Source organism: Pholis gunnellus (genome assembly GCF_910591455.1).
Source record: "Pholis gunnellus genome assembly, chromosome: 2".
NCBI lineage: Eukaryota > Metazoa > Chordata > Actinopteri > Perciformes > Pholidae > Pholis > Pholis gunnellus.
Window position 1 is genome coordinate 11338936 of NC_136536.1, and position 12002 is coordinate 11350937.

At 40.3% G+C, this 12002-nt stretch overlaps 1 protein-coding gene across 1 annotated transcript in view; it reads right to left on the reverse strand.

The window, feature by feature from the left end:
- Positions 1–10868: 10868 nt before the first annotated feature.
- Positions 10869–12002, reverse strand: part of LOC306708239 (nucleolar protein 4-like) — a gene marked incomplete at both ends in the record, with an annotated part of 123456 nt that continues 122322 nt past the window's right edge. The window contains one exon of the mRNA XM_079176024.1: positions 10869–11116. Within this exon, the coding sequence (XP_079032150.1) occupies positions 10869–11116 (248 nt within the window). The remainder of the gene's footprint in view (positions 11117–12002) is intronic.

Here is a 12002-nt window from a genome sequence, read left to right on the forward strand (position 1 = left end):
AAGACATTTGATAATTGAATGCCTGAAAATCTGTACGTCATTTGGGAACAACATGAAAGTTCCCAAGGACAACATCACCTGCAGATTATTCAGAATAGTGAAAATAGCAATCCAAGCCTGTATGAGCAGGATCAGTAAAACTAAATGACTGTAGAGTCTTAAAGTTATGCAATATTGTAATCTCATCTTCCTCAAGCTTTTTTCATCATGCCTCTGAGGAATTATGCTTTCGGGTTTTCCACCGTACGTCAGTCCCATTCTCGCCTTAAGCTAATTTCTTCAAATTTGGCACAAACGTCCACCTGCACTCAGGGAGGAGAACCAGAACTGAGGAGAATCTCGTGGTCAAAGGTCACTGAGACCTCACCAAACACCTTTTTTTTTGCCATAACTCAAGATGATATCTCAAGATATGTTAATTATGACAATTTCAAACACATTTTGGACAGACATGGAAGAAACTACCGTTTGAATGGTTGGCGGAGGCATACAACTGTGAGTCAGTAATTGTAGTTTAGAAACTGTGGAGTCTAATGACTGCAGCCTTTGTATCATTCGGTCCTCTGTGCCTTTTGACCCTGCATCAGTTCTGCAACATTACAGCGAGATACAAATAAATGACACCCGTTCAACACAAAGTAGAATGAACCGAGCACCACGTATACAATCTAAATCATCATGAGTTTCTGCAACAAGAATCAAAATCATCACATTTTCTTCAGGGATCATTTGACTTTAATGAATTTCAGGTGGCGGTGCAGCGCCAAAGGAATTGATGAAGCTATTTTATTTTGACTCAATCCCACATTCACCTTCCTGCTGCCACAAATACTCACTATAGCACCAAATGTGAATTAATCCGCCCAACAAAACACTATTTCCTACTGTTTTAGTAACATTTGATACAAAAAGTAAAATAAATAAACTACAGTGACCAGCTGTTTTAAGGGAAGTCATGAAGTAAAAGTACTTCGTGCTGTAATCAGGCAGTTAGCTTTTACCATCTTGAGGTAGCAGAAAAGTTTGAACACTAAAACTGGTTCTAATCCAACATGAAAGCTTTTCAGTTTGAGCTCTAATCCTAATCTTTCACTTGGAACGGCTGCTTTACATTTGTGAAAGGCTCAGTTTCTCAGTGTACACGTTGATTCTGTAAGTTACAGCAGAGGAGTCTGTTAAAGTCTCCATATCACAGGCTGTTGTTCCGTTTCCGTTCACAAAGTTAGAAGCTCAAGGAATCAGGATGTTCTGGATAAATCAGTGATACTGTAGTAAAAAAATAAAAAATGGAATGAGAGAGAGTAAGGTTCAAACTCTTGTGTGAGCCTCCTGATGGGGATGTAAGCAGTAATAAGATTGTTTACTGAGATAAACGTACTAGTACAACAATGTACAAATACTCCATTACAAGTCCTGCATTCCAAATCCGTAAAAGTACAAAAGGACCATCACCAAAATGTACTTAAATATCAAAAGCCAAAGTACTTGTTGATACTGATGCATCTATGTTAGAGCAGTATGTAACTGTTGTTGCTGATCACTGCTGGTAGTTCAGTCGAGTGGTTCCCATCTTTGGGGTCGGGCACCTCCAACGGGCAACCAGATACATCTTTGGGGTCTGCTCGGATGAATGTGAAAGAAGAAGAAACTAAGGGCTGTCAGAATATGTCAGTATTGACTATAGCCATGATATATAAAAAACAAAATATTGATATGATGTTAATATTACATATGTGATAATATTGTGTAATAATCCAGCGCCTCTTCAATCATTTTATGTTATAGTTACAATCTCTCTTTCCACCTTCATTTGCCAAAAAAAGAGACAAAATGTATAATAATCAAAGATAAATTTGCCAGATAGAATAATTATTTTATTTCTGTATCACAATAATATTGTATTGTAAATTATTTTGGCCCCGATAATCACTTAATGAAAATCTGATATTGTGTCAACCCTAGTTCTGATACACAAATGTGTGTATATTTTGCACTTTTCTCTAATCTTTGCTTTTTGGTAAAATGTTGAATAAATTGACGTCTTTGGGCCTCAAAGTCTTATTTAAATGAAACCATGTGAGAAGTATAGAGGGTAAATGCTCACATGTGAAACATGACAAGAGGCCTTATTTTGCTAAAGCTCACAAGCTCAAAAGGTTAAGAATTTCTGGTTTAATCTTCAACAATGGATTGTATTTTCTAAGCTTATGTGTTTTTTTAAGATAAAATCTTAAATTGTAACTTTTGGTATTTTTCAACCTGTATCCTCTTTCAGCATGTTTGTTTGTAGCTTATGATACAATTTCTCTGAGAATCCATAATGTTGTCAGACACTTATAATAACAATCTGAGCCTATCATTGGCAAAAACAAACAGTTTTAGTGGACGTACATCTCCATTAATTCACTGAGACACAAAAACATGATCCAGGTTGAAAAAATACCCCTCAATGAAAAGTAACTACAGCTGTTGAATACATGTAGTAGAGTAAAGAGTGCAATGTTTCCCTCTGAAATACACTGGAGTAAAGTAGAAAGTAACAGTAAATAAAAGTACTCAAGTACCTTTTTACCTGTACTTGTGTGAATGTACTGAGTTACTTTCCATTCATCAAGAACTAACGTGATCAGTGCACCTTCAGTCTGGAATATAAAAGAAAATGCGTTGCTCTGTCAGATAGATAGCACACCGTTTTATTAGTATATTTAGCTTTGTGACATACAGCTTGGGAGAAAACAAACAAAAAAAACTAAACGGTCACAATTTTTTTCAAGTCCAGAAACATTTCAGCCTTAGCAGTGACATCACACAAAAGAAAGCTCAGTTTTTCGATCATTGGTTTCTTTGTCATGGACCGGAGTGATATGTTCTCGTTGTCGGGCTAAACAAACACGCCTGCACCGCTCCAACGTAGTAAACAAACAAAAATAATAACCCAACATTTCTTTTATCAATTATTTTCCCCGCGATCGTTTAAGTTGCTTCACATATATTATCAACACTTTTCTAAAGAATCAAAATATTGAGCCACAGGTACTGGAAAAAAGGTATCCACTGTTATATATAATAATAAACACAATAAATATAAAAAGAATTTTTGATATAATTTATATGGTATCAAAGAGAGAGGGAAATGGGCCTTCAGTTGGACGTGTTTTTACAAAAGTGATGTCCTTTTTTTTTTTTTTTCTTCCTGAGGTTGAGTTTTGTCATCTGCAGTTTAACGTTTTGCTAAATATACTAATAGACTAAGAGACCCGACACACTGGGTCTGTAATGGCTTATCATTCACTGAGGAATCATCTCCACCGGATCCTGGTCACACCAGTGGAGGGTCATTGTGGCCCCACTGTGATTTAGTGTGCTGTGGAGTCAGCTGAGAGGTCAAAGGTCATCCTCCTCTGAGCCAAACAAACACACAGCTCGACCCCCCCCCCCACCACCACCACCCCCACCCCCCAAACAATCGGTTTCTTTATGGGGGAAGCTTGCTTTCCAATTTCAGCCGTGTGACATTTCTTCACCAAAACAATATAATTCTCCACTGTTGCCACTCAGTGGACTGATAATCACACACAAACTAGCTGTTGCATCTGTCAATGAAACGTAGGTGCAGCTTTAGCACAAATGTTAACTGAATGCTGACAAGGCATTTCTAAAAGGATGCTAAAAAACAAAAAAAAATCTAAGCACGAGTCTGGTGAAGAAAAGCGACGACTGAAATTCAAAACATCAACGTGTCCCCTCATGTGATAGGCTTGAGTGTTAAATGGTGATAATTGTGTTTAGACGCAGTCCCATTTCCCTTCAGTGTGTAAGGTACGAGTCAGATTAACTGAAAACAGGGATGGGGGGGGGGATAGAGGGATGAGAGGAAACAAAACAGAAACAAAACCAGAAAGAATCGCAAAAATCTGTACATGTAAACATCACACTTCCACTGAGTCAAATCATGAGGAGAATACAGGTTTCACATTGGTATTACTGGAGGTACAAAGCCCCGGCAGAGGAAATCAAGACAATCAAGAGTCCAGTACAAAGTCAGGTGAAGACAGAGAGACAAAAGAAAGGAATCAAATATCTATCAAACATTAAAAAAATAAGGAATCTAAAGCACCACTGAAAAGGAACAGAAAATAAAACAGTAAAACAAAACGGCCCAGACAGACATTTTCTGTTTTTGACAGGCGCTGTACGTCCTGCCCTGATAGAAACATAAAAAAAGGTCCATTACTTTTCCTCCTTTCACTCACTTTTTTAAATGTGTGTGTGTGTGTGTGTTGAGCTTTACATCCGAGCAGACTGGCTCAAGAACTGAGTGTGAACTTTAGGGACCTGACTGGCATCACAGCTCATCGGATGGTTTCAGGTTTGAATCTAGAAGCTTCCCTGCAGCACTTTCAGATTCCTCTCAATGGCTTTAAAAACTCTGCTGCATCAGAATTAGTCGGAAACTATGATCCACAACTATGTCGCTGGTAACTAAACCAAAAGATGTTGCCACCATAGAGAACACTGAGGTTGTATTTGTTTTAAAAGAATAGTTTGACATTCTCAGAAACATGCTTATTTGCTTTCTACGAAATTTAGAAGAGATGATCAAGTATTGTTCTTCTCATCTAATGCTCGGCAAGTATGTGCGAATAAGCATATTTCCCCCTCCCTTCAAGAGTTCCATCACGTAGGAAGAAGGAATCTAAGAAAATGAAACCAACAGTCAACAAGCTGCAGGTTTAACAGAAGCGTAATATCACAGCAACCTGGGCCTTAAATGTAGTGCTGTTGTCAGAAAGGTGACACTTGCTCTCTTCTCAGCTGCTCGTTGTCAGCTGGAGGATCCATGTGAAGTCTGATTTTGTCCTTCATACGGAAGATCGATGACGGATCGCAATCTCTAAACCACGTCGGAGTGTAAACATAATCTTTTAGGGACATTACGCTCACTGAGGAGTGCAGTTGTTGGGACAGTAGACGTGAACATGCAGCTTGGATTCTTCAATCTTTGATAAAGCTGTTGCGGAGTAAGACTTGAGAGCTGAAAGAATAATAGTTTGTGGTGATGGCGGTCAGGTCCCGTGTTGGTTGACATCCATGTTTGGAATGTGCAGTATAGGCAAACAGAAGTGACGTGGGTTGGAATATTGTACAAAATCTCTTTTCATAAAAGACCGCTGTACGTGCACTACAAAATATATGTATAAAATAATATTAAGAATCAGAACATTGATAATAATAATAATAATAATAATGTAATCAGATAGAAATGTGTCGGCCATTTGCTCAACCAGTGACGTTAAAAGAAGGAGTTTTGGAGGATGAATGCTCTGATTATGGTTAAAGGTTAATCTGTCTGTCCCGCTGGATACAGCAGACTGACAGAGGGAACGGAAATCACACAGTGAGCAAATTACACCTTTCTAAAGATTGTCATTTGCCTTTTTTTATTTAAAATTTTGATCTTGTATAGTTTGTTGTGGCGCTGTTCTGCAGCGGTCTGGCTTTGAAGTAAACTGGTACTCGTAGAAAACCTTAAGAACGTCTTTTCTGAGGCTGATGGAGAACTTTGACACTTCGGAGCCAGTGAGGTAAAAGTCCCAAATGCCGACCCACCTGGCCACCCACAGTGACTGTGACCATCACTTCAAATACTGTAACATCAGTGAAGCAGTGTTTGCTACAACCTGACCAAGAATTCAACTCGGGCACTTTGACTTTCATTCTGGGACGATCTCAGTGGTTCAGTTGTGTTTGGTTAAAAATGACTTTTTCCTATAAAAAAAAGAAAATCCCCGATGCTTTTTAAAATAAGCAGCTTGAAGTTTTAGCTCACAGTAGCATGATCAAACTCTAAGGAGGCGGGAGGTGGATGAACAGCTTCTTCGTTGTTTACGCAGCATCTTAAACTGCTCTAATTTGTCACGTTAGGGAGAGTAAACAGAATAAAACGACCCTTTTTCCAACTTCATTAGAACCTTTGGGCTAATTTTAGGATCCAGGCTGCAGGTCAAAAAACGCAGTTTAAGGATAACAAAGTCTGCTGACTAAGTAACAAGGACTGTTGGGGTTAAGTTTTGTTGAATATGAAACTTCAGCTGAAAATATGACATACAACGTATTATACATGGTAACTGATGGTAGGATCTCCTTCATTTCTTAAAAACACATTTTGTTTTCAGAATGGCAGCAGCAGTGGAAACATTTCTGAAGGGGATACATTGAGACTGAATCCATCTGTGAGTCAGAATGTTGGGATTGAAATTCTACCTGAAATCAACTGAATTGAAAATAAAACTGATTCAGTGTTTCCAAACCAAGCAAACGTATTCACTAGTTAAGAAACTCTAAGACACATCACTGACTTCAAATTAAAACAGACTAAAAGAGGAATAAGCACAGAAGAAAAAATGATCTGAGCAGGTGTTACGAAGCGTTTTTGTGCCGCTGTGATCAGCCTCCATCTTGAAACATAAATGATACAGGATAATCTGATAAGAGGACAGAGATCAGAATGATGCATTAACAGTTTACTGTACGTGACTCAAGTCCCTCAGACAGCATGTGGATCAACCTCTATGTGGAACAGCTTCTCTTTCAAAAGTTCGTTCTGAGACCAATTGAGTACATCTGGACAATCCAGGTGTCCAAAAAGTGCCGAATCTCCCAGATAATGAAAATCCGAAAGACACAGAAAGGATGAATCAGGAGAACAGGAGGACGGGCCACTGGTGTCATCAACAGTCTCATGTTGGGGTCAAAGAAGGCAATCGCACCCGACTCAAACTAAACGTTTAATCTGCCCTCCGTTATTCAATTGAATAAAGACAAAAAAATGGCGGAAATTTGAGGAAAAATTGATTGTACCTCAGTGAATCTCACAACATGTGATATTGTGGGATTTCCTCTATATCAAAAGGCGAATAAGTCATACATTTTTAACTGTTCTTATAAATGTGACTTCACCTCTTGGAGCATTCGTTAAAGGTTGTGGACATAATTTTCGCTTCCTTCTCTCCTTCTCCTCTAGTTGGGTCTTTTTTCTTTTTGCATATTTCTCTCGTGTCATTTAGCGATCTGTACATTAAACAAAGATACCAGTTTTGTGAAAAAGTACAAAACAAAAAAAACGTTTTAAATTCCACATCTAATCTGACATAAATTAAATAATTTACATTTGAAACATTTCAAACTAATCAGAAATTGACGTGGTGGTTCTGACATTGCACGCAAATGTAAATCATTGAAAGTTCGGACGGAGGTTTTGTGTTAGTGAAAGGCTTTCACGTGTCCTCCGCTCTGTGGCCCGGCAGCGCTCGTCGTCCAGTGCATGTGATACAGATTTTACCGTCTGACCGTCGCTGTGGGCCGCCAACACAAACCATCACCAGTGAATGCTATGATTATCAACTGCATTGCAAAAAACACACACATCACATCTCTTTCACTGCTCTCGTCTGACTTCAGCAGTGCAAGTCCAGGGGGAGGGGGTGGGGTGGGGGGGGGGCTGGCAAACATGCATACATACATGCACAGAGAACCTCCCCCCTTCAAATCACAGATGACTGTTGTTTCACTCAGTGTGCAAAAAAAAAAAGGAGCAAATCTCGGTGACATGACAGTCGAAACTGAGAAGAAACCACAGAAGAAGCACAGAACACAGAGCGATGCCTCAAAAGGATGTGAGTCACGTTTGTCTCTTTGTTCATTTTCCTACCTGTTCTGTCCTACAGGTGTTAAATGGATAAACCAGAACAGACAATTTGGCTTTTTTGTTAGCAACTGCACCAAGAGACAAAACTAAGGAGTGGTTAACAAAAACAAGAGTTGCTCCTTATCATGTGGAGAAAAAAGAATTAGCTCTACATTTTGCCTTTTTGAAGAGAGAAGATTGTTTTCTCGCTCATGTCAGAACGGTATGTAGAGCTGTAGCCAGGAGATGGTTAGCGTAGCTTAGCATACAGACTGGAAACAGGGGGAAACAACTAGCCTGGCTGTGTCCAAAAGTAACTAAAACCTTTAACGCTCACTTATTAACAAATCATATATTGCTTGTTTAATTCCTAAAAGTAACACGTTGTAGTTTAATGGGGGGTTGTGTGCTTCAACAACCTCAAAGTGACTCCAGGAAGTCACTCCTCACAGTTAAAAAGTAGTCCTGCAAATAACCGTCCGTAAATCAACTTTTTTTTAAAATTAAAATTGAATTAAAAAGACAAGAAATAAGGTGCTAATCAGTAAGCTTTATGGGTGCTAATAGGTGGAATTTTTTAATACTTGTACAGAGACAGGCTCGCCGTTTCCCTAATTTTTCTCGTTATGCTAAGCTAAGTTAATCGACTGCTTTCTCAAGCTTCAAATTTAACATTCACGTATGAGGGTGGTATCAATCGCTCATCTAACTGAAAGCAAATAAGCATGTTTCCCAAAATGTAAAACTATTCCTTCAACAAAGAGGCTGTGGCTGAACTCTAAGCAGGTCAACAGGTTCACTGGAATATCATATAACTATAATGTTCACTTAAAACAAAAACAACCTTCACAAGGTGTAATATCAACACAGCTGAAAGCCATAAGATGAAGGATTTACTTTCTCTTTATAAGGTATCTGCAGAAATTCAGTGCCATCTCCTCTCTCTTTCCTTCCGAATCAAAATAATAATAATCAGTGTTTCAAACTGGACTATTTTGTCCGTTGAGTGGTCTAAGTGTGTAATTATTGGCCTGATATAGAGTACCACAGTGAAGGTGCAAGGCTCCACTAATACGTCCCTCCCTGTTTCCTCCACAGGGTGAAAATATGGGAAGAAACTGAAAGAAACAAGTTTTCACAGTTAGAAAGTCACAAAACAACATGAATCAAGCCCTATGAAGCAAAAGCAAAGAAACCAACCAACCAGTCTGAGAGACACAGGACGGAGAGCGGATGTAAGTCTTTGTGTTGTTTTTGCTTTGTTGTGATCGAGTTGCAGTCGAGGTCGCAGGAGGTCGGTCGGGTTTTCACGGGGCACTGCGGCTAGCTAACGCCCGGCTTTGTTGAGGTTTCAGGTCTATGGCAGAAGGTCCGGTTTTTGTATATAGCAGCAGCAACATGAAAGTTCATCTTTATAATCATAATAACAATAATGATAATAACAACAATGGCCATCTCAGAGTTTAACAGACAAAAACAGTAAGACAGAACAGTCCTCCTCTTCCTCTGAAACCTGGACCAGACCAGGGAGGGGAGGAGGAAGTGTTTAGGTCCACGAAGAAGAGGTGAAGAGTAGGTCCAATGGAGAGAAGAAGAAGCAGAAGAAGAAGAAGAGAGGGAGGTGAGGAGTTCTAAACAGAATGATGCTGAGGTTTCGTTGGCGTTACATCTACATTTGTAAAAAAAAAAAAAGTAGAAGCAGGAGGTTAAATTGCCACCAGTGGACAACATTTAACCCCCCCTTACATTTAAGAAAACCCCTCCCACCCCTCCCCTTTAAGGATAAAGTCGCCTCCCGGAGTAACACACTCCTGTCAACTCTGATTCTTCTCAAGTTTTCAAGATGAACTGATTATTTACAGCAGCACACGAATGAACCTGCACAGATGAAAATAATAAAGTTTAAAGATTTCAGTGTTTCTTTACATCAGTTCTTGAAATGCTTCATCATATTTCGATATTGCAGGTCTTTTGAGCAATATAGTTTGATTCTCGCCCCCAAAATATATAATCCTTGAAGACATCAGGTGGTAAAGTAGAAGTATACTGGCTTCTGGTGGGAATGTTACCATTCGTTTGCAGAGTGTGTGCGCGTATATGTGTTTGTGTATGCGTGTGTGAGGAACTGAAAATGGAATTGGCAGGTCTGATCTGAGGTATTTCCTGGTAGTCCACATGGCGTCTTGGATGCATAAGTAGCAAGTTGCTCCCTGGGTAAAAGGGGTGAGGAGGATGGGGGGTTTAGGGTGAGGTTTCAGGTGAGGAAAAAGTGCTATAGGACAAAGAGAGCTTATATACAAGCGAGCACAGAAAGTTTCTCTCCTCCTTTTTTTTTCTTTTTTAAACAAAACATCAACTTTTTTTCTTTTCCAGTTTCCATCCTGTCGCCGACCGGACTCAAAGTCTTTTCCGTATTTAGTGCTATCTGTCAAGAGAAGTCAAACCGCTTTGCTTTCTTTCAGTCACTTGGGAAGAGTAAAAAACATAAACAACAATAAACAAAAAAATGCTCACTGGACTCCAAAAAAAAAGGAAAAATCAAAAACACTGGTCATTTAACAATAAGCTTCAGTAGTACTAATTCAGGGAGTCAATATTTTTAATTCTTTTAATTGTTATGATCGATGGCGTTGGCTCCTGTCAAACAAAACTCAAAAACGTCACTCCTCCATCCACAACGAGGCAACGTCTCTTTCTTCTGAAACCACAGCAGCAGAATCAACAGCCTTGCAGTCATCTTTACTCTTCGTCCAAGCTATGCTCCTCTTTTATCCTCCTCCTCCTCCTCTCTTTCTCTCCTCCACACTCTTTCGCTCAGAGTGTAGTGCTGATTGTGAGGTTCTCCCAGAGAGGAGAGGAAGCGATTCCTTCAGAGACCATATGCTCCTTTTTTTCAAATTTCTTCTCTCAATCAAATCAATGGATTGAGGTTGTGGGGGATTGTTTTGGGGACGGCGGGGTGGGATTGGTCTCCCTCCCTCTATCCCAGTTTCCCACTTTTTTCCTCTAGAAAATCAAAAGTGGCGACAGTTTCTGAAGGAGGGAACAGCAAAAACAAGAGGTCTGGATCTCAGCTTTGTTAGAGAGACGGGGGGCGCAGACGGACACAAAACAAACATAATGGAAAATGTGTGTATGTGTGTGTGTTCGTGTGTGTGTGTTCTCCCACGTTTCCCCTGAATCAGTTCTGCTGCAGGATGAGGTTCTCCAACTCGTCTGCCGAGCGCAGCAGGAAGGCGGCTGACTCCCTGTAGCCGGCAATCAGCTGACGCACGGCCGTGATCTCCGTTTGGCTGAGCTGGGTCGACGCCCCGCCCCCTCCTCCACCCCCACTGCCCCGCCCACCCAGGCTGTTGTTGGTGGAGGCTGAGGAGGTGGAGTTACTGATGTTGGCAGAGGAGAGAGATTTCATGCTGAGGTCTGTGGGGCCTGAAGGTGGATGGAGAGAAGAGGGAGAAACGGTGAGGGGGGGGGGTTGATGAAGAAGAGGAGGAAGGGATTGATGAATGGAGAAAAGAACGGAGGAGAGAAAGGACACATAAGTAAAAGGTGAAATGAAGAGAAGGAGACAGGGAGAGGAGGCGAAGGAGCAAAAGATCAGTGAGTTCAAAATGAGAGAGGACTGCTGTAATATGTCTTTTATCACTTGTGGTGATCATTAAACCGCCAGCTCCAAGGTGACGAGAACAAAGAACCGTGTGAATTAAATACTGTGGTCATGGAAACACTCTCTAGTCAGTTAATCTAGCAAAGATGTTTCTACTGCAAACGTGCGTCTCACGCCGATCAACACTCTCTCTCTCTCTCAGTTAATAAAAGAACATTAACACTGCGATTGTGAGGCAGTAACCTCGGCATCACTGTTGACTCTCAGTTACAGGTGCAACAAAACACCCATCGGTGATACTGGGTGGGTGAAACTTTCAACCAGAGATGACAGTGAAACACTGAAAATGTATTTCACCAAGATCTACAACTCATTAGGCCGCAGGAGCAAACAGAGAAGCCTGGATTACAAGACACACAGAGGGAGAGCGACTTCTCAGCTCAGGTAGACATTAATCCACTATATCTTTACTTAGACAATAGTTGTTTGATGTTATATTAATGCTCTGAATCCAACATATTGCACCTTTAAAGCTGGGGGGGGGGGGGTAGTTTCATTGATCTGATTGGCCAAAGTCTCCGTTAAAGACTAGATTTTCTGAAGCACTAAAACACGGCCAAGAGGAGATGCAGAAGTCTAGTTTTCTCTCAGACACTTGAATTACAATTTGCTGAAAGTTTTTCCCAATTAGTCAAAAATAAAGCTTTA